Below are 24,183 nucleotides of genomic sequence, written 5' to 3' on the forward strand. Positions count from 1 at the left end.
CCCCCCCCCCCCCCCCCCCGAGCCAAGATTATAGTGTTATTTTGCAGGAAAATACTTAAATCCCCCAGAAGGAAAAAAAATCTGAAACCATTTCGAGAAAATTCTGCGTACGCCTATGGTGGAAACTGATTTTTTTTTTTCGCTGTCAGTTTCTTCACTCTCATCTCTTCACCATTGTGTTTCCAATATTTAATAGCTTTTTGATGGGTAGGAAAGGATTGTTGGTAAGAATTGTAGAAATCTTAGAACACGCCAACTTCAATTACAGACACCCTGTACACTGGGAAAATTCGTTTTTTTTTAATTCCTTCCTTCTAGTTGCATAATCTCATGGATTATTAATAACTGTTCCTATAAAGTTGAAATATATTTTAGTCGTAAATGTTGACAATATTGTACCATGGCAATTTTGGATGCCACCGAAGATCGAGTTCTATTCAGGGACGTACGCATGATCGATTTGTTCCATTGCCCCCCTTCAGGAATTCTTCTCTCATCGCCCCGACTGAAGCTAACCCATAGGATCCTATGTTATACCCGTAGCTTTTATCGGCCCACTGAACCATTCCATCGCCCACCAGGGTAAACACTGCTGTAAATTATAATATTCGTGATTCTTTTCAAAGAAGAAATGCTTTCTTTAATGAATTTTCTTCGTTAATTAAATCTCAAAAAAGCTGTTCTTAGCGATTATTTAAAGTGATAAATATCGGGACTTTAATAACAGCGATATTAAAGTAGACTGAATTCGGACATTAATAACAAACCGCAATGCGGATTCTTATTCATATATTTTTATATATAAGCATTCGCGATGCCGTAAGTTCATATATTTTTTGCGAGAGAAGAAGTCCTTTAAAATGTATGAAGCTTTCTGCTATCCAGGAAAAGCACCCATAGATCACCCAGGACTTTCGATTTTCCGGAATATAATTTATTGTTGGAGGTAAAAAAAAGAGTTTAATATCTTTGGTACCTTATAAAATGAGCTGCGATAGACTGGACTGAAAAAAACTTTTCCAATTTGATGCATCATACATTCTCTTGCATGACTATTTTCATCTTTTTTTTTTCTTCCTTTTTTTTTAGTCGTTTATGTATAGGTACTATTACATCGGCGATAAGAATGCGAATAGTCAGAAAAAAAAAAGTAATATGTACTTTCAGAAATAGGGATTATTTTTTCGATGGCTTTACACAGAATACTAGAAAACAGAATGACCATTTCGGTGAAGGTTTTTCATCACGTCCTTAAGTAACTCTTGGAAAACCATTGCAAATAAACGTTTATATGTTAGTTTCAGGCAAGGAGGCAAGTAAACGTTTGGTGAGAGAGTTCTCGTGAGAATTTTTTTTTTTTGTTTTGATGAAATGTCACAGGGAGCTGCTCATATTCTTGATGATGGTTATAGTAATATCTGGTATTTGTTTTTTATCTTTCTTCAGAACAGCTTTCGAACCATTCGATTTTATAGCTTATATCTAAGAAGCCTAGACTAAAAGAAAAATAAATATGTTTGAGCGCTGTATAGCATATGCGAGTCTCATGTATTGATTGGATAAAATAGTTTTTTTTTATATTTCATTTTAATATCATATGATAGTTCCCAACAAGTTTCTGAAAGATTCTGGGCGAGGCAAATAACGCTCGACTAACAGTTTTGGTTTTCCGGTTTCCTAATTATTTTCTGGAGCATTATCCTGAACAGCAGGTGTCTCGCGATGTGAAAAAAATATATATTTCGTTCTTGCTTGGAAAGGGTTTTAGACTACTACTCTATTTTTTTTTTTTTTTTTTTGTAGACATCAATGTGGATGCTGCTGCTCTTTTTCGAAAGATTTTTTTTTTGTTTCCGATTCAGTGTGTGATTACGGTTTAATTTGTGTTGAGCTTCTCTCAGGAGATGTTTTTTCTTTACTTGTATCGAAAAAATGTTAAATTCCAATTTTCCAATACCATTCTTACATTTCACTTCGCCGTTGCTAATTTTTGGTTAGTATAGGGAATGAACAAAACTCGACGAGGAAGAAAATTTATCTGTTCAGCTGTACGATATCTTATTTCGTTTATTTCTCCTCCTGATAAATTTTTTTTGTTTAACACTCAGATCCTAGTATTGAGTGTTTTTTTTTGTTTTTAACTAGGAAACATAGTCCCACAGAGTAAAATGTGCTCAGGGTCCTAATAAGCCTAGTGTTGACGTTGACGGTCTTGTGCTATAAAGAAGCTTCAAAAAAGAGTGGAGGTGATGTGCGGTTTTCACGAGTTCATTACATATTTTACGCTTTGTTCCTACTTTTCACGGAGCATTCGTAGAGGATAATAAAAACTTATTTGCGTTCTTCCTCTTCTGGGCCTTTTCACTTTCCCGGGTCAGTTTGCAGCTGTCATCATTAAAAATGCTACGCTTTCGAGGCATTGAAATGAAGCATATCCTGATTTGTCAAATAGCTTTTGTTTGTTTGTTTTCACCCGCTTCGTGCATTCAAACAATCTGGTTTGGTATGTACATTTGAACCGCGCAGATTCATTTGGATGTCAAATATTTAAATGTTTTTTAAAAATAAATTTTAACATAAACAGGCAACAAGGGGAATTGTTTGAACCATGCACTGAATTTGATCTCCAGGTATCAAAGAGCAGGGCTTGACAAATCTCAGGCGACCGATCGCCATGGCGACTAGAAAATAGGTATTGGCGTCTAAAATATTCTGCATGTGTTTGCTAAATTGGAATCTAAGGATGGCACAAATTTCTAATTTCATTACAGTACGTCTTCTAAGCGGCATTGACGAGGTATCTCGCCTCCTTAAAAGCCTCTTATTTTAGCATTGACAAGCCCAGATATTTTGTAAAATTTATTTCTCAATGAAACATTTTTTCTTATACCCCTTAGTTTCTACCTGCTGAAAATAGGAAGAAACTTTATAGTAACTCAATCTCTACGGAAGTTGCTCTTTCTTTTCTCTCCTTTCTTTATATTCCTGTTAATGTTTTTTTTCTTTCACACATATAATGTATCTACTATAAATGCAAGGAAAAAAATAATTCTATAAAAAAAACTCTTGTCTACCTTATCTATTTATAATTATATTTTTTGCTTTTATATTTTTTTCTTTCTCTATTTTTTATTTCTGTAACGGGCGGTTTGGTTAGCACAAGATTACCATATTTATCGCCGATTCGTCAAATAGAGATAATCCGAATCTCTTGCCAAAACCTTGTAGCCTACGTGAAGTGCTTGTGTCACAATGTTATTGCTTTTCTGTGAATCGTCGAAATTTACGTAAATCCGAAATTTTTTATGCAAAGCACTTATTATTATGGAAAGAAGAAAGTCTTTCACGGAATTATCGTCGCAATCACCATATCGCTGCAGTTCATAATCAACGGCATGTGTTCGGAATTTCGAAGTTTAATGATTCTCTCGCCACGCGCCATTGTCTGGGAAAGAGTTTCGAACTGCCGACCTTTTCATTTCACGGCCTTGCTGTGGAAAGTTTGTATTGAAAAGAAGAATAAAAAAGCCGATTCGGATTCTGCATACGCAGCTGAGAGACGCTGTTGAAACAAAACAAACAATAGACTAGTTGAAAAGTTGGGGGGGGGGGGCACGCTTCATTGAAAATTTTCCCTTGATCTCTGAGAGGAAATTCCTGAAGAGCCGGTCTTATTGAATTCCAAAGTGTCGATGGCGTTTTGTTCCACGCTATTTCTCATCAGGTCGAGATAGCCCTAAAATGTAATACTACAAGTAGATCGCAACGTGAAGATGACGTCAACATAACTTTATATAGTCGCGCGTGTTAAACATTTAAAAATACATCATGTTCTAGAAGCGGTCATTTCGTTTTATCTTTAATTTTTAGAATTGTTTTTTATTTTTTCTGTGACTTTTGATATCTATATCAGAGACTGTTTTTTTTTTTCTTCTCGGTGTCAGTTTACGGTGCAGAAATAATTATTGACCAATTTCAGTTTGTCACACCATTTTGCCTCTTAAAATTTGAGCTCTTGAAATATTAAAATGCGTTCCAGTGATATCTCTCACCGAACTTGACTTTTCCCGGTCAGTCTGTGTAATGACCGTGAGGAAATTGCTCCTTCCCTTCTGTATGCCGAAATGGGGAACATTATCGTATTGTATCGCCTTACATCTCTCGAAATACGGGCCTTCCTGAGATGAGACTTATTAAAAAAAAAAAAAAAATGGGTGTTCGGTGAAGAAAAACATAATAAGAGACGCTAGTTTTGTATATGCAGGTGTATGTGTTGAAGAGTCTCGTATGTTGTTCGTCTTGTGCTACGACGTTTGGTGGTGGCGTTGAACGGCGACCTGGATTAACTCGTTCATCTGGCTCGTGTGCGTACGTACGGCCGGCCTACAGTCACCCGCCAGCAGTCATCGCGTTTCCATTGCAAGGGCAACCCGTCTTCTCGCGTAAAGACGGGGCCGTTCTTCTGCGAAGAAACTTCTCTACGAATTTTTATTGTTAAAAAATAAGTGTGGATCCATGGTACACCTATCGGCACCACTGTTCCTGGTCAGGGAACGCGATGAAGACCTCGTCGATCTGGTGAGTTCGTGTTGAGGGCTTGTAAAGCGGATTTCTGTTCACATCTGGTGCTCATCCTCGCAACGTACTTCCATGTTTGGTGTTGTGCGCGTGTTGTTTTCATTCTTGCTAATTTTTTTTTTTTCCTTTTTCAAAATCGTTCACGTGTGGGCGAGGTCATCTTGGCGCTGCGATCATTCAGTATTACCAATTTTTTTTTTAACCTCCGTATTTTGGAATTCCTCCTCCTGCTAATGATGAAATGCTCTGTTATTGTGCAATAATCGTTCGCACCATCTTGGTTCGGATAACTCGCGTGTGCTTTTTTTTTTCTCCCCCTTCGCGATATTTTCAATAAGGATTCGATCCGGATATGCCGTTGGGATACACTTGTAATTATGCATCGTTATCTGTGATGAATGAATACGTCCGTGTGCTTGGAGCAATGGGATTAATGATATAACGTTCTTTTTCGGTCGGTTTGTTAGTTGTTATTGATGGTGTTCAACGTCGCGTTTTGGACTGATGTGTGCATCGAGGTGAGTGCAAATTAATTTTCCAGACTATGCTCTCCAATGAACCTGGTGTATCGAATTATTTTTCCTTATATAAATAATCTACTGGCTCCAGTTATTAACCTAGTTCCAAAAGTAATTAAAAATGTTGAATAAACCATCAGTCAAGAATGTTAGTTTTCTTCCCCTTAGTTAAACGATAATAAATGAGATCTCATGAGAAAAGTGAATATACGTGTTTTTTGGAGTTTTACGAACTTTATACATAAGGGTTTTTTTTTTTTTTTTGAAATGTTACATGGTTTGTATTTTTCTTTTTCGACTTGGAAAATACAGAAGCATCTTGTAATCACGTTTAAAGAAAGACTGAACGTCGTGCTTCTTCTGGATCGACTGTTCAAATCAGTGCTGTGATATTAGGTGCATGTATACATGTTATAAGGTGCATATAGAATTTTTTTAAGTCCTGAAAATGGCTGTCGGCATGAAACTAGTAAGTGCGAGAATAAACTTGCATATCAGCGGATCTTATATGGTGCTTGTATTCACTCCTGCAGACCCGCTAGTTTTATATCCGATAAGAGATACGAACAAATGGATACTTCCATTGATGAATAGAAGGCATAAATTGTGTTCCGACAGGAAATTTCTCCACTATGAAGTTAACTTCTTCGAAATTAGTAGTTTTCGTATTCAACGATGTTATCGTATATTATTGATACGCATAAAGAAAATTATTCAATGAGAAAGCTCCTCTCCCTCTCTCTTATGTAATTCCTTTAAATACAGTCGAGCTCGGATCATGACCTCCACAAGGGTAGGGCTGACAGGGTCCGGGACGGTTGTTGTCATTTTTTTTGTTTTTTAACGCTATAAATTGCCTATAGAGGGGCCCGTGAAGATCCTGGCCCCAGGGGCCCCTGCTCCATTATGTGGAGACCAGGCTCGGATATAATGAAGTCGCACGGAAATGTCTAAAAGCATTCGAAATTCTTTATAACCGATACACTATGAATACTTGAGTTTAATGAGAAGAATCTACTTGAAGCAGTGTTTCTCAACCTGTGGTCATTGGACTAGATGTGGTCCTGAGACGGACTTAAAAATTTAATTGTAATTTGACGTTTAAATAGAATACTAGATCCATATACTGTAAGCAGTTAGTATTTCTTCTGCGTCATGGCTCCTAGAGGCTTTACCAACCAAAGTCAGGCAAGCTGAAAGATATTATTATGTGTACCTGTTCAGTGATTTGAAGTGGCTCTATTATCGGTATTAGACTATTCTGGTATAATCTGCGGATAAACGTTGACTAAGTCAATGAAGCCAGGGTTGGCACAAGTTTAAGAACCACTGCTGTAAGTGGTTCGTCAAATGGTTACTGGAAGTTTAATTGTTCCGAGGTTTACAAACACTGAGAAAGACTGATTTGAGTGAACCAAACTGCAGTTATGCCGATTCCTCTTCATTTGAACGGTTCTGGAAATGAACAGAACCAGCGCTATTTTTAGCTGAGATTACCATCTAGCTGTAGATGACTGGCAGAGTAAACCCGCGGCCTTTCTCTGAAAAATACGGTAGTACTTTACGTTCGGATTTTGTTTCTGATAGAGAACTTTTGATTTTATGGAACTTATTCCTGTGAAAATAATCTAATTCTTTCCAAAAATTTCGTAAATTCCGACATTCACATAAATATGGCAATTCGTTATAAGTGATATTTTTAACATTATTGGATATTGCATAATAATTAAAACTTCATTATAACCGATACTTCGTAATATCTGATTTCGTTGTAAGTGGGCTCGACTGTATCGTGTTCTTTTTATTAGTGCTCGAAATTTCGCTCTTTCATAACATTAAAAAAATGCTGCAAATTTAAATGTGTCTCAGGGAAATGTGTCATGAGAAATGCTATTCGTACATATCCATCGAACGGAAAACACAAATTCTAAATTTTCATTTCACGTGCATTTTTATTTCTACGTAAGAGGATGCCGATATTAATAACAATAAAAAAAAGAAATAGAGTAACAACCGAGACGTCACTTGATAATATGACGAACTCATTCTATAGTAGCAATCAGAAAGAAAAAGAAAACGCATGAATTTGTATACTATTTCAAGGAAGTGGGAAACAGCATTCCAGTGGTATAACATTATCTCGAAACCGAACGTTTTTCTATTTCTGCTGCAACTGATAAAAACCGTGGAAAAAAAATGAGCCGATGTATTTATTATAATACCCCGAGTTAGTTCGCCTGAAAGTAGTTTTTCATCGTTAAGCAGAAGCCGGCTTCGAGATCCGAGTGAAAATTTCTGCTTCTCTCTCTTCTGAGATCGTCACGATTCACCGAGTCTTCCTAATTTTGTGTCTGGTCTGGCTCGTAAAATCGATCGCAATCGCTCTCGTCTATACCTCTCACATGGATTGACTTTAGACCGTGCAATTGGGGGGGGGGGGATTATGAAGCATTCAGATTACGTTATTTATTCAGAAGGTCACTGATTCAGTTTATCGTGATGTTTTTGATATGCGCAAATACGCGATATATATACAATACGTATGTTTGCAAATTTTAATGACGGAGACGGATGTGCAGTGATGGTCCAAACGGTCAATAACGGTCACATTTTCTTGGAATAGAACACATCCCTCGATTAAAATTAAGGTCAATCTCCGGACGAGAATTTCCGAATGACGACCTTCTTTTGGCCATGAAAATAAAAGAAGAACGATGCATGTTATAAAAATAGTCCTCAATATTTGCCCTGAAGAAGTTTTCTTCCTTGAACTCAACGAACATAAAAATATGTACGGATTCTTCCAAAGCCCCCTCCCCCCCCAGATACTACTAGGAGGCTTTGGTCCCCCCCCCCCCGTATCACGTGCGAAATATCGTTTCGGTGAATAAGCCTCATAGTAAAAATGACCACAAAACTCCTAGCAGGATGAAACGACTGTAAAAATTTGTTTTCGCTACGAATCTTTCCATCCAATACATTCATAGGTGCGCAAGATTTTTTATGTAAAATTCATATTTAGTGCAAAATAAACCGTTCTGCATAGTATAGGTCATTATAATCTCACATGAAATCAAAAGAAGGTAATTTTTTCCCTCAGAAAAATAATAAACATCTTAACAACGGTAACCTTCTAATAGCGTCACATTTTCTCTGTCCCGTTTGTGGCAGTTGTTGGGAGGTTTCAATGTTTTTGTCAATCTGCTCAAACTGGCTACACCAATTTTGTGCATCTGTCCTCTTTTTATATTTTTAATAAAAATACAGGGTGTACATAACTGAAATTAAACTGTTCTGAGCTGCCTACGGCTGCGACTATTCATCAGAAAATTATACAAATTTGGAAAACCTCTTAATCGCGGACTAACTATGATTACAATCATACAATTGTGGTCTTAATAAAGGGATAGGGAGAATTTTAGAAGGCCCTTTGATGTCCTAAAATTCCCGGATAGCTTTCGGTACGAAATCAGCTTGTTCGTAAATGAGTTTCACCAGTAAAGCACGTTCTATTGAACTCGACGCCATACTCTTTAATGCGGGGGGGGGGGGGAGCCTGGCTGCACAACTTTTTCAGTTGCGGGCCAGTTATGTGAATTGCTCGTGATCTAGAGACTAGTATATACAATAAAAGTCCGTTATAACGACAATTTTTCCCGTGATTGTGAGCTGTCGTTATAAATGGACTTCTGTACTGTGTATATAGGTTATATAACCCAGTATTATATGGCACGTTGCCGTAATTTTGGTGTCCTGAACTTTTTTAATGTCCCTTTTTTCAGTTTTTCGAACGAAACCTTCTTTAATTTTTTATTCCTTACTGAAATCGAAGAGTAGGAATATTTTCATGACTTATACACACACATATATATAAATATATATATATATATATATTATAATTTATGATAATTAATTACTACAATTGTCATAATTGATTATAATCGTTTACCTCACATTTTTATGAAATTTTTTTCGTTACTTTCTCGCCATTGGCGATTTTTCAGTGAAAACTCTCAAGCAAAGTTGTCATTTATCTTTTTTACCTTTAACAATTGTTTTAGTAATAATTGGCAATGGCCCGTATATTCCCGTAGTGGTCCTGATTTACCGTATTTTTATCAAAAAAAAGGTCAGTGGAAGTTTATATACTTCATATAAAATATATACGAATTATGTTGGTGTGTTCATAATTTTTAACGGAAAACTTTTCGCGCCCTGCTTTAGCAAAAACATATGAATGTAAATGAGTCTGCTCAAGGTGTTTAGACACCTTGTCATGAAGCTTGCGCAATTTGGTCAAAATTTTCCGAATTTCATACCAGCCTGTAGTGGTGAATATTGAAACTTTTTACCCGCGGTTCAATTTCTCTCCCATTAAGGCAAGGATCTTCGTCGACTGTATGGCCCGCGGGCTACTTTTGGCCATCGAGCTCTTTGATAATGTGTAGTGTAGCTTAATGACCTGCGGCACTCGAAATGTCAAATGTGGCCCGCGCTGTGGAAACGGTTAAAGGTGCCTGCATTAAGGCGTTTTTTAAAGTTCTTTGAATTTCTGATGTATAATTACGACTGTGGAACGCGCAGAGCAAATAAACCTTAATTATATACATCCTATACTTTTGATTTTTGAATATATATCGGTACTGCTCCTTCCCGTGAACTTTTTCCGATTGATTAATAGTCTTGGTAAAGGTAAATGAAAGTGGTTTTTTTTTTTTTTCATATTTTGTGGCTTTTTTGCATTGAGAGTTTGAAGAAAAATCGATATCTGAGACAGCGATACTATATCTACATTATCCATACTGAATATAAGTGGGGGAGGAAGAGAATGAATCTCGTTAATGTTTTGTTTCAAAAGCATTCAGACTTGATGATCGATCATTAGCACGTGAACGTGATTGTACCCCGTTACTAACTAATGTCATCCATTGAGAAATTGAATTTTCTGGATGTTATGCCGAAACTGATATTTAGAAAGAAAAGTGAAGTGAATCTTACCATCTCTTAATGTCTGTCATCAACATCTATTAGTTTTTTTAAATATTCGGTGACGAAAGAAATACGGTCTTTCAAGTTCTGAATTGAATGTGAGACAGATTTTTCTGAAGTGGTTTTCACTGAAATTCCGCGAAAGAAAAACCCTAAAACGTAATAAAATTCGCTCATTATCTTGTGTGCGGATTTATTCATTTTACCATTAAAAAGTCTTGGAAAATTGTTGAAATTTCTCAAAATAAATATGAAATATATAACATGGCTTATAATATATTTTCTATGTGTTTTTCGTCTGTCTGATCAAATTTTCTTTCCTATTTTTATTATTGATTTGGTAAACAATTTCATTTCGAGACTTGACATTTTAATAATATTTAAACTTTCTCAGTTCCTGTCCCTTGTGAATATGGTCAAGAATCCTCTTCTAAATAGGATTGTTGCATCTTTTATGACGCTTACTGTCATTTTTATTTCATTCCTGGCAATTTTTATAAAAAGTTATCAATTGTACTAGTTGTCTTCTTGTTATGATGAAAACCTCATAATTTTTTTTTTTTTTTTTTTTGGGAAATGGCTTTTTGACAGTTTTAGATTGACAACATCCTATCTCATCTATTACAGCTTTTGAAGAAGAAAAAACCAGCAATGATCTGCTTTTTTCTTTTGCTTTTCCTGTAAAGGTGGGAATTTTGGATGTATGAGGTTTTCAGTATAAAGTGAGATTATGATTATTCATTTGGAATACTCAAAATCACTTGTTTCAAATCAATCTATCTACATTTTCATGTCTGCTGTTTTGCATAGACATAACCTATAGGTTTCCACAAGATACATTTCTTGATTTTTTTTTAAATGCTATAATTTTACTATATTAAAATTAAATCAATGTAAGGAGCCCGCCAAAAATCTTGGCCTAGCGCAAGGGTATTCAAACTTTAAGAAAGAACGAGTTGCTTAAATTGCAATATAAGTGGTTGCAAGTGGCATATTGAAATGTAATGGTTTGAAATTTTTTATTTTTCTATTTTGAATAGTGTAATGAAAATTTGAAACAGCAATGAGAGCATCATTACGTCAAATTTGGGCACCAATACCAATTTTTGTTGCCATGATGAAATGACACCTTTGATTTGTGAATTTGTGCACTAAGCCATACAGTGGATCTTGCTTATAGTTTGTTTTTTAAAAACAAACGATATAACCAAAGAAAAAAGCATTCAAAAAAATGTTATGAAAAAATTTAAGTGGGAAAATGTGCTCCAAATGTATTCATAAGTATTAGTAGAAGTTGGGGAAAACCACAAAAATAAGTCACGCCAAGTGGAAAAAATATTCTAAGAGAGAACGTTAAAAGCTGGATCCAATGTACTAAACATAAGCTGTCCTATAGCTCGGCATGTAACAAGTGACTCATGAGTAGAGGCTTTGCTGAAGGATGTAAGCCAGGCACTGACATTGCCATTTCCGATGAGATTATGAATAGTATGTGGCACAAAACTATTTTGAATAAACACCACTCTAACTCCCCTTATTTTTTTTTACATCAAAAATTTTTCATAATACTGTCAATGCTCGTTATAACGATCATTTCATTACAACAACCGGTAGGAGAAATCCCAAATTTTTTTTATATAATGAGCATCCTATAAGTTTTCCTATTGATATAACGTCCATATTGGAATTGTGAGGGGGTATACCTATCGTCATCTGTAATAGTATATATGTATTTGTTTAAAATAATCAGTACTGCATATTTTCTCCTTGTAAGCTGTTGTTCACTGCCACAAAACCCCTATCTCAAACATTCATACCATAGTTTAATATTAAGCTGTAAATCTTAGCAGCAGAGATAACATTCAGAGAAATTTGCTCCTAAATAGGGAATCTGGAATGAAAGTACTACCAGAACTTTCAATACTCAAATTATAGTCCTAGGTTTTGCTCAAGAGAAACTATTTGTCATTTCCAACCATAAAAATATTTTGTCAAACTAATAATTTTACAAATTCATATTCAGAAATTTGTATGATTATGTGAGGTACTTGGATTCATATAATAAACTATTTCTTAGTTTTTATATGATGCATTAGATATTTCATAACTGCTATTGATCATGATGTTCATTATCTTTCCAATCGAGCCTCAGAAGATAATGCACTTCTCGTGTAATCATACACACCTATTTAATCAGGTTCAGAATTCTGATCAGTTGCCAAAACTCCAGCAGCCCTGGGTGTTCTATTTTGAGCTGTGGGTAATGAGTTATTTATATTAGTGTTAATACATTTCTATATCGCTGTCATAGCAGATTCATAATATTTTGCTTCAATATTTAAAAATATATATATATATATAATTTATAAATCAAAGTTTAAGGTTTGAAGGTCTTGAATTGATGGCAGCTGTTCTTATAATGTTTGTATTGATTAAATGCATATTGCACAGATATACTTCATTGATAGTTTCAGAGAACTCTTTAAAATATTTATCTTTTCATTATACATTTTTAAATTGATTGATATGGGGGAGGGATCACTTCCCATAAATACAGTAAAACCTCATTAAGTCGTCATTTTTCTTCAGGCCCTTCCAGCTCTTATAGACAACAATGTTATTAAACCCTCGTTTAATCGTCGCTAATTTCTGTTAACTCGTCACTATGGAAAGGTTTGAGAAAGAGGAACAAACTATTTTTATGGTTCCCATTAAAAAAAGAACTTGTTAACACCATTGCTATATGCTTTGAGCTAGATCTCATTTCTGCATTGGCTCTACCAAATTTAGGGCTTGAAATTTAAACAAAATATCTTTGTTGAAAAAAATTAGACATTCTTTCCCAAGTTGAGATCTTCTGTTTACTTTTCCCTGCCCAGGGCCTCTCCACCAAGTCAGAAGTGTTCGAGATTACTTTGTAGTTGTATCATGAACTACTGATGAAGAATTAAAACATTTAAAAAATAAATTTGATGTATATATAAAATTAATGTGCAATAGAGAGTTCTATTATGGAGAAAATGGTTTTTTTTTTTTGCTCGGTGCAAAAATAAGAATTGGACCACTGCACTTCTTAAATAATGTTTTTTTTTTCCAAATATAAAGAATTTCTTTCCCTCTGGAAATCAGAGACCACAAAACTTTTGCTACAGATTGAAAAATATAAGGTGTAAATTTTTCTCTACAAACTTGTAAAATTGCTGCACTGAGTAAAAAGCATTTGCAGTCACACCCGATTTAATGAACCAGGCGAAACTGTCATTTTTCTATGCTGAATCGAACAAAATTGTTATATCGAGTTGAGATAATACAAACATATATACAGAGATATCTATAAAGTTAGTTATATTGAGGAGTTCATCAAATTGTGTTTGTTATATCTGGGTGTCAAACCCAGTTTGACTGTATATGCATTTGTAAGCTTAATGTAGCATTGGTGTATATCTGCCTCATTTTTCCAGGATGAAATTCAATTGTCATATAAATATTCTTTAGTGCTGCAGTTTACAAATAAAAATTGTTTAAAAAATATTTTTTTACTTAGAACCAATACTGAATATTAAAAAAAATTAACTTAAATTTGAGTGTTATACTTGAATTATACTGTATACAACTCTCACTAAATCACTTATACAATGATGTTCACAGTTAATTTCTTTGGGATAGTATTTTTTGAAACAGAAGTTAATGTGTACATGCCACATCAGTGTGAGCGTCACAGGCCTTCAAAATTATGTCGGTGAAGTGTAAAAGCTGCGCTGTGTAGGCCAAGCAATAGGGTACTTGCATCGACCAAGAAATACTCGTGCTTTTGTGAAGACATAAGAACTATTCTCCAAGTGTTTTGTGTACTATTAAACTTATTGATGATTGATTTTAAAAGTTAGTGATTTTTTTTTCTTTTTTCAGGCAAAACAAAGGGCGTCTGTACTATGGCTCTTGTCAAAAGCGTACATGCCGAAAATTCCCTCGGAACTTTATGATCCATGTTACACAGATCATGAGGTACAGCTGATTTATGTTTTAAATGACTACTTTGTATAGTTTTTATGCTGCATTTTTTTCCCCCCTAACATCTCTAACAGTATTTCAGATTTCTGGAATGTGGGGGGGGGGGAAAAAAATCTGATTGAATTTATAACACAAATTTTTTAAAAGTTGAAAAAATATTCAAAGAAGGTTGGCTGTTGTTTATAAGCAAACAAATTAAGTTTCGACATGTAAAATATCAGAAAATTTTGGGATGAAGTAATTTGAAAATGTTCCCAAATAGTGCTAGTGTTTTTCATATTCAATGATGTCACTTGCTACAGCACATCAGATACCCAACGTATTGGAAAAGGGCATGTAAAAATTTAAACTCGCACACAGCCCACTGTACACATTATTCGATAAAAAAGGTTTTGTAAAAGATGGAGATCTTGGGAATGGCCCAAAAGGCCCACCACAATAAGATCTGGAGCTGTAATTTTTAAGAACAAGTATGTAAATTTGTAGGTGGTACTTCTAATCAGACAGGAAGCCTCAAGACATCATCATCGTGGCCTGGGAGCCCACGATGCTGTAAAGATAGATGGCTTGCAAAGACCTAAGTTCCAGGAACCCATGCAAGGTAGAACAGAGTAATTTCGCTCATACGGAAGCTCCACAAAGCAGAATGTACCGAAATCTGTGTGCAGAACAACATGGAAGAATTTTAAGAAAAGTGTAGAAAACACTATTATCGTGATTTTTACTGCTGAACATTTGCAGTCAGCCAAAGATTCATTGCATTACAATACAAAATATTCTGCTTTTGGGGGGGGGGGGGGGTGATGATTAAATATTCCCATATGTGAGTAAGAAATCATTTCAGTGCTAGTTTGTAGTGCCCCTGTGGTGGTCGAGTGGTCATAGTGACGGACTTACATCGTGAGGATCTGGGTTGGAACCCCACCGGCGCCACAGTGGTGGTCGGCTAAAGTTGGTTTTCTGTGGTTTCCAACTTCAAAGCGCGAATACAAGTCGATCTCCCTATTAAAAAGTCTTGCCACAGAGAGCAACAGGCTTACAACGTAACAAATATTCAATCATTACACTTCACTCACAATTTGAAGTATAGATGGCAGCACTGAAATATCAAGCACAACACTAGCTACACACTCAGACTGTTAGGTGCACTCACTTTGTTCCAGACTCTACCACGAAGCTGGGCTGGAAGAGATCTCGGCAACGGGATAAGTCCGGTGGCAGAGCCCCCGGTGTTCATTCATTCATCATAATTGTAGTACAAAACACACGTGGAGGTGGGCCAGATATGATTTTTTTTAATGAACGAGACTTTCGCGCTGGGGGAGGGTTGTGAATTCATGTATCAAATTGATGTTTCTCTAACACTAGCTGTTAGTATCATCAGGAGATATTAGATGAACAAGATCAAGGCATCCAGTTCTATCTAATACCTCCTGATGTTGCCAATTGCTTGTGTTCGAGAAACATTGAGTGGATGGACAAACTCAAAACCTTCCCCTTATCCCAAGAGAATCTCATTCATTGATGATATATATATATTTAAAAAAACAATCAAACTTAATCTTAAAACTTAATCAGCCACCTATAGGTATTTTTTCATTTATAAATTCAAACTTGATCGCAACGTAGTAGAGGCAGCCAAGAACATCATCATGCATTTTGAAATATCTCTTGTTAATTTTTTTAAATTCATTTCCATTAATTATTTTTTCCTCTTCAAGGGGTGTGAGCGTATCAAGCCTCAGATAGTACATGCTCTGGCCAATGCTGAACTTTATTGTTTAGCATTGGCCAACATATATGCGGATCCAAATTATCATAACCTGAATCATCATGGAGTTTTGCAAGTGCTAATGAGGAAAGGAATCGATGTTATTGAACCATCAGATGCAGCATTGACGGAAACAGTACTTGTACAGACAGCTCCCATTCGAATGGTGATGGCATTTTCTTACAAATTCCATTGCATTACAGTCGAATCCCATTATAACGAACACCAAGAGACCGGAGAAATCACTTCGTTATAATGAAATTTTGTTATAAAAGAATTCCATGTTTTTGTATTGTTCTTATGTAAACCTATCTGGGGCTTAGAAAACTGTTTGTTAAAACAAGATTTTTTTGCTATAACGGTATTCGGCTGTATTAATTATACCATTCATATCTTGTAATTCAACTCTTTATATGTAGTTATACAAATAAAATTTTGATTACTCATAGAATTTCCTTTTTACATCATGTGTATTAAAGAATATATTCAAGTGTTTTCTGATATTTTTTATGACATCAAATATACAAAATATTTATACCAAAAAATACATAGAGTAATTCAAATAATTTAGGGCTTGAATTTTTTAACAATTCAATTTTTTCTCCCTCCAGAGTGCTCATATGGCTGTGATCGAAGGAATAATGGCTTTGTTTGTTAAAGAAGTTCTTATACCAGAAAAAGTGATGGAGGTCGTCAGGTATGTAACACAATGTTTGGTGCATTAGTTTTCCCAAATTCCTTGTATGAATAAGTGCATAGCAATTTAATTTGGAAAAAAAATTGGTCTATTGGAAAAAAATGCTGCTTTGGTGTTCGAGTGCTCATAGTGATGGACTCTCATCACAAGGTCTGAGTTCGAACCGCACCGACGTCACAGTGGTGGTCGGCTGATGTTGGTTTTTTGTAGTTCCCAACTTTGAAGCACGAATGCAAGTCACTCGTCCCATCAAAAAATCTTGTTGCAGAAAACAAACGGGCTTACAACAATACAATTATTTAATCATTGCACTTCACTCATAGTTTGAAAAATTGATGTCAAATGGCAGTGTTGTACATAATAAGCATTACACAGAAACAAGCTTCACGGTTAGGTTCGCAGCACATACATCATGTTTTCCAGCATGGATCAGGTCTTCTTCAACAACCTACTAAAATCTCTTCATTGAGATCAAGCAGTAGGCCGTGATCTGGTTAGGAGGAGGTATATTTAAAATGTACTCAAATCCGCCTTATAACAAACTTGGCTTATAGCCAACTTCAACATAAAATTAACAAGGGTGTTTGTCCTGTCAGGCTTTTTATACATGTGGTGCTATTATATAGGATTGAAATGATCTCAAATGGTAAGCCTATCTGATGTAACAAACTAAACCAATGTTTTCAGCCGAAACTTTTTTTGAATTTTTCATTAAATTCATTATCTTCTTAATCTACACAGAAACATTTCAACCTTTAAAATCATTCATGTTTTGGCTTTAAAATAAGGATATAACAATACTTCTACAATACTGCAACCTATTTTCATATCTCCACTTCTTTTTTTGTGTCCAAAACAAAGTCCATGGGAAGTGGGTACAACCTCTAAAACACAGTGAACCTGTCTGGGACAGCACCACCACAGAAGAATCCTTTCCTTCTATGTGAAGGATTAAACTGGTAGAAATGAACTCTGAAGCTAATCAAGACCAAGACAGAGTGGGGCATCAGCACATCTCGCCTCCTCAACCAAAATATTGGGAAATTATTGATGTTTTATGTAATCGAGTTGATTGTCTATTGCCAGGGGTTCTCAAACTGTATTCCACCAACCTTTGTGCGGGGTGCCACGGAGTGGTAACACTGACAATGGTTCTGTGAAGTGATTCTTTGTTACACTGCTCTGTGAAACCGCTGATAAACATTGATTAGGGATAAAGGGGCATAAAACGCGGTAACAAAAATTTAAGAACCCCCCTGGTCTATTGTACTGCCATTTTTACACCCCATGTTCCCCTGTTCCCGAAATACCAGTTGCTCTCTTCAAACAAATTTCTGGCTACAGCCCTGCTGTCAATTCTAACTTCAATTATGTACATGACCACTTATAAAGTAGGATTTTCTAACATTTTAAGTGAGGACCAGTCCTCAAGATCCATCTTTTAAAAAACATGGCCTTGTTTGGGAGCAGAATTGCATTCTTGGGGTTAGAATTAGCACTTTTGCTCTTGCAAGCCGATATATCGGCACCTTGAGCATCAAAGTTGAAATTGTAACCCCTCTTTTGCAGACACCGATGGAACAAAAAAAACATTGTCAGTAAAAAAGGGGTGATTGTTAATCAGGAGTTTGAAATGTATGCTTTTATTGTACAAGGAAAATCATATCATCATCATCAACCATTTTCAATCCACTGCTGGATGAAGGTCTCCTCTAAATTTTTCCATTCTGCTCTGTCTGATGCTTTAGCCATGCAGTTGACTCCTGCCACTTTCCTGATCTCGTCAATCCATCTTGCGTGGGGACGCCTTCTCGGCCGTTTAATGCCACGAGGGTACCAATATAGAATACTTGTGGTCCATCTGTTGTCTTGTCTTCTTGCAATATGTCCAGCCCATTTTCATTTCAAACGTTTGATTCTTTCCATGATATCATATACTTTTGTGTGGTTCCTTATCAAAGTGATTCGTTTTCTGTCTCTTCTTGTGATGCCTAACATACATCTTTCCATGCTCCTTTGCGTTGTCTGTAACCTTTGTATCGTCTTGCTTGTGAGTGTCCATGTTTCAGCTCCATAAGTCAGTGCTGGTAGCACACACTGGTTAAAAACTTTTCTTTTCAGACATAATGGCACGTGACTCTTCAGAATTACAGTTTTTGTCAAAAGTTCTTCATCCAATCCTGATCCTTCTGTTTATTTCATTAATGATTCTGTTATCCATGGTGATTTCTTGTCTGAGGTATACATAGCTTTCTACTTCTTCTATCTCTGTGTTGTTGAGCAAGATTGTCCAAGAAAATATGAAATTATATATTTGACCATAAAAGAGGGGGGTTGACCGTTAAGAGGGGTTTCATTACACTGCAAAAATCTATATATGTAAAATTTATTTTCTGTGTGTGTGTATGTTCTCTTTACAAATCCTGCAATTTTTAGATCGATCATTGCCAAATTTAGCATATATACCAAATGGGGCCCGACTTGAACGATAGGTTACTTTAAAAGTTTGTCAGAGCTGAACAACGAAGAACTGTCAGGCAACAATGGTTCCTCTGTCTCAATAATCACTTTCGGAATGTTTACTTTGGTCACCGTGGTTCCCTAGCAATGTGTTTTAGACATTCATATGCCTTTACAATAGTTTGTTACTTCTTTAATACTGCTCGTATTATGTATAATAGTTTATTCCTTTGTAATGGTTTATCACTTTTTCAATCTTCCCAGTAATTGAAGAAATCCCGGGCAGCGCCGGGAATCGTAGCTAGTATTCATATATTAATGATTGAAGAGGATGAATGTTTTTTTTAAATTTTTTATATGTATAATTTGTTTTTCGTGCTGTATGAAGTTTAAAATTCCAATTGATGGTTTTTATTCTTACAGTCGATATGCAGTTGTCAATCCAGAAAATGAGCTTCCTTATGATAGTGAAGAGTCCGCCTTGTTATGGATCAACAAAAGTTGTATAAAGTTGAGGCACCGCATAGAAGAGGAAATTGGTAGTTTTCACTCTCCAGAGGACCCAGATTCTAGTCCAGTGAGTTAGTTGAACTGTTTTAAAAAGAAGTTTCAATCAATTTATATCTGTGGCTTCTAAATACACCCTGTAACCCAGGGTCGTAACTAGGATTTTTACTGCCCGGGTAAACATGAGTTTGATCCTCCCCCCCCCCCAACTTTATAATTTTATAACGGTGTTCTTTGTTCCCAAAATCTAATTTAAAAATCTAAAATTTTTTCTAATTCCTCTGGATCATCTTTTGCAGTATTTTAATCACCCAAGTCAGTGTTCTGAAATTTCATCTTCAGCATTTTTCTGAGAAACCTTGGAATTTGTTTGAATCACCAGATCTGATCCAGGTACCATCATAATCTTTGGCGTCTATCCGTGACCCAACCCATTTGCTTTGCTCAATGTTAACCCCAATGTGCTTATCAGTTTTGCACATTTATGCTAGGAGCATAACCGATGCAGACTCTTCAAATGGGGGGGGGGGGGAGAAGATGGTCCATCTCTGAGTTCTCGCCTATGCCACTACACTTTTTGAAGTGAACTGCTTTTAAGTGCAGCGGTGTAGCTTGGTCTTCAAAATAAGCATTTTTAAAAAAAATACTTCAAGACAGAAAGGTGAAAATACATTGATTTAGTACAGTAAATTTAAGGATTTTTTTTTTTTCACTATAGGCTAGAGTTTTTCGAGAAAGTGAGGTTTGACCATGCTTTATTTATATTGTTTCTTGTTTTACAGAGGTTGCACCCTCCTGTGATAGCATTGGCTCAAGATATTGGAGATTTGAGTGATGGTTGCTGTCTTGCAGCATTGCTCAGCCTCTACTGTCCAAAGTACTTCCATTGGCAAGGTAATTGATTTATTCTTAATTTTTCCTATAACTCTAACCTCCTCCCGTCATAAGTAAGTGATGAGACTTAGGCGGCTGAATCACTTATTCATGATTTGCAATTTGGGGGTGGGAAAGAAATTTTTCTGTTTCACATAGAGAGAGAGAGGTATATCTTGGACTATTTGTGTAATTTAAGGGTCAGTGATTCCCAACCGGGGAGCTTGAATATCATTGAGAATTTCATTACTCCATCAACACCCGTACATTGAATAGCGTTTTCTATATTATAAACGGACATGAAAAAGTCATTGAAACCACTACACATGCCTAAGTTGCTCTCTAAACTAGACCCTTCTATCGGGGGCGGGGGGGGGGGGCAACTGTTCCCTTACGTCCATTATTGACATACCTGAAAAACGATTTTGGGTCAGAGCCAATGTTATCTGCCAACCTGGATTAAACTTCCTTTTTCACTATCCCTTATCGCTTTCTTCAACACCCTTCTTTTATCAGTAAACAATGTTTATACAGTATTTATGCATCTTATGTTCAAGTCACCTAATATTGTAGGTTCTCCAGTATGAGGTGTATGAGTTCTGTAAAAACAAAGATCCATGTACAAAACAAGAATTTGCGTAATAATATATTAAGATTTTAATTCATATCTTTTACTTGCAAAAAAGAAATATCAACCAATACACTGTAATGAACATAAAAAAAAACTTGATTTTGGCTATGTTCTTTGTTAATAATATTTTTTATATTAATTTCATAAGAAAAATTATTGTGAAAATTATAAAACAAATAACTAATACCTTAGTAATTCAGTTTTACAAGTTCTCAAATTCGGTATTCATCACATTTTAAGAGAAATGAAAAGCCTCGGCATCCCATTTACATGAAAGCAACTCATCCTTGAGGGTTTTGTAGGTTATAAACAATGCTTCTGCTTGTCCTCTATGGTCTGAATGATGACTTACTACTACTAAACCACACATGCACCTCGTTCATATTCATCTGTGGAACTTCTGCGAATGACTTGGTACTCATTGGTTTTAGCACTTGGTCATGAGTTTCAGAGCAAATTACTGACAAGTATGAAGGCACCCCTGCATATGCAGGCAGAGTTACCGATGATTATTTCAGTTTTATTAAATGAAAGCACCCTGTTATATGCATAGAGCTCTGGATATGCAAAATATTTCTTTCTCCAATATTCTAATTTGAAGTTGAGCTAATTTTTACAAAGCTCTAACTTGGCTATTACTTTTGGATGAAAGTGTTTGCACAAATATAAAATTTGTCATTTTTAATTTATTATCTTGAAAGTTATTTTTATTTATTTATTTTTGTCATTTCCTGCAGATATCCGTTTGAATGATCCTATGAGCTTAGCTGATTCTGTACACAACTTGCAGTTGGTGCAGAAATTTTGCCAGGAGCACTTGCCTCAAGATATATATTGTGTGACACTGGAGGATATGGTTTACTTGCATCCTTCCATTCTTCCTAATGTACTTACGTTCATTGCCGATCTCATGTATATATTTGAGATTAGGCCTCCTAAGCACATTATAAGGCCTGGAATGCGAGAAGATTCGAGAATATATAATGGTAATTTTTGACAGAATTTTTTTTTTCAATTGTATGGGCTGTGCATGAAAATCGTATTTTAAACTGAAATAATGTAATAGTAATATGATGTCATGGTAATGCCATTAACCTTTTAACGGCCAATGTTCCCAATTGGGAACATACTTTTGATTAATTCAAAAAAAATATTTCTCTTTAATGAAAATAGCTGATTTTTTTTCCCTGAACATATAAGGTTATGAACTTAATTTAGAAAAGACAAAAGTTATTCGATTCAGCTTTTATCATATCAATTTATTATTCTAAAATCACCCATTTTCAAGGGAAATTATCTGTAAGTTTATGTTTTAATTATTAAAATAGTTTTTGTAAACATACATGCATTTCAATTTTTTTTTAATTGTAGAATATTGCCAAGAATGATAAGAAATGCTCAATGAGAGAGAAAAAAAATTTGTTTGAATTCCAGGGAACTTTTCCTACGATTGTTCCCAATTGGGAACATTGGCCACTACTGACTATTCTAAAGTGCAATGCAGGGGAGTGGCATTCCGAAAAAACAATTTATTGCTTTTTCCTTCTCTCTGGTGTGTCTCAAAAGGAAGGAAAAGTATCAAATTTCACATTCCGATGTTTACATGCAGCACCTGCTTTTTTCTGTGACTGACTTTGCCCCCCCCCCCTTCAACCTTCCCTCTACGTTTTGAGTAATTTTGTTGGTACGTTGGTCTTTCAGTTCTCAGTTGATATCTGGTCTTGTGACTTTCTACACTTCTTTTTCCCATCTTTTTTGTTATACTAGTAGCTTATTAGACTGAGTTTGAGAGATTCTGATATATCACATCTCTCTGATGAAGAATTCGAAATGTGCCAGCTACTGCCTGATAAAAATGAGCGGGCTACAGATGAGGAAGATATTGATGACAACATGCTTGGCCCGGTCGTTCCTGCAGATGTTTGTGGATATCTGTGTTTTAAAATCACCACGTAGTTCATTTGTGGGTGAATTTGTAGATCCTATCAACATGCCTTCTACATCAAAATTGCCTTTCAAAGATCAAATAATTACCCAGTCAAAAAATAAGAAAACATGTGTCAAGTGCCAAAAGACTAAAATTCATGCAACCGAAGTGGAAAAAAAGTACTGCATTTGACAAAAATATAAGTGAACCTACTGGAGCAATCAGTCATAAGTTTCCTGAGCTAAGTGCAAGCCGACTCGATTGATATTTTTTTTCAAATTTTTACCGCAAGAGTACCTCAGTTACTTGGCTGAGATGACAAATATTTATGTCGCACAACATGGATCGAATTTGAAAATTGAGTGGAAAAAAATCGCAAAGTTTTTTGGATTGGTTTTGCTAAGATTGGTTTTGCTTGGTATCACAGAATACCAAGTGAAAATGATTACTGGGGTACTTTCAGTAGACAAAGCAGTACCGATTGTCCCCACTGTTATGCCGAGAAATAACTTTAGAGACATAAAAAATAACTTCCATTTGATGGATAACTCTTTGTTACAACCCGGTGATAAGTTGGCTATCTATGATGAATTAAATGAAAAATTCGCACACATTCGGTTTGGGTTGTTCCATGATAAACTAAGCATCGATGAATCAATAGTACCGTATTACGCTCATCGTTCAAGTAAGATGTTTATATGGGGAAAACCGATTCGCTTTGGATTTAAAATTTGGATGATTTGCTCAAACAATGTGGTTTCCCATATAAAATGGAAGTATATGCTAGTAAGCAGTCATCGGAGCCTGTGCCTTTAGGTACCAGAGTTGTAAATATAATATTTTCTCTCTCTTTATATTTTTAAATAATATCTTTTAACTTAGCAAGGGATCCATACAAAAACCTAAATCCGTATGTAGGTATTCTTTTGTGAATTTTAGACCAGCATATCAGCTCATCATAAGCTCTTTATTATAATCCAGATATGCATGCCTTTTGAGTGTACTCGAGAGAAATTTATTTCCATCATTTTTTAAATTCTATATGTATATTCTTTAATTTTTAAAATAAATTTATTAAATGATGACGAATTTTGCATCATCCTGTAAGATGGCTTCACTGCGAAAATTATGTTTAGTCAGATCCGGCCAATGTTCCCAATTGGGAACATTCAAGAAAACGCATAGGGAAATTTTTTTTCTTCAATTTCTCGATTGATATCT

General features: G+C 35.5%; 1 protein-coding gene across 3 annotated transcripts in view; it reads left to right on the top strand.

The window, feature by feature from the left end:
* The window catches only part of LOC149081810 (patronin-like), a 92,226-nt gene that overhangs the window by 39,149 nt on the left and 28,894 nt on the right, over window positions 1–24,183 (top strand). Inside the window, exons 1-7 of one of the 3 annotated variants that reach the window (XM_089235581.1) lie at window positions 4,378–4,578; window positions 13,995–14,090; window positions 15,818–16,033; window positions 16,479–16,564; window positions 19,448–19,601; window positions 20,314–20,425; window positions 21,773–22,021. In XM_089235581.1, the coding sequence (XP_089091707.1) occupies window positions 4,516–4,578; window positions 13,995–14,090; window positions 15,818–16,033; window positions 16,479–16,564; window positions 19,448–19,601; window positions 20,314–20,425; window positions 21,773–22,021 (976 nt within the window). In that variant the 5' untranslated portion in view covers window positions 4,378–4,515. Of the gene's footprint in view, window positions 1–4,377; window positions 4,579–4,708; window positions 5,097–13,994; window positions 14,091–15,817; window positions 16,034–16,478; window positions 16,565–19,447; window positions 19,602–20,313; window positions 20,426–21,772; window positions 22,022–24,183 lie in introns of those variants that run through there. The other 2 variants (XM_089235582.1, XM_089235580.1) reach the window with 2 other exon arrangements.

This window comes from Pholcus phalangioides, unplaced genomic scaffold, assembly GCF_987345545.1.
Source record: "Pholcus phalangioides strain wild (caught in Gottingen) unplaced genomic scaffold, Ppha-v1.0 ptg000009l_1, whole genome shotgun sequence".
In the NCBI taxonomy this organism is placed as follows: domain Eukaryota; kingdom Metazoa; phylum Arthropoda; class Arachnida; order Araneae; family Pholcidae; genus Pholcus; species Pholcus phalangioides.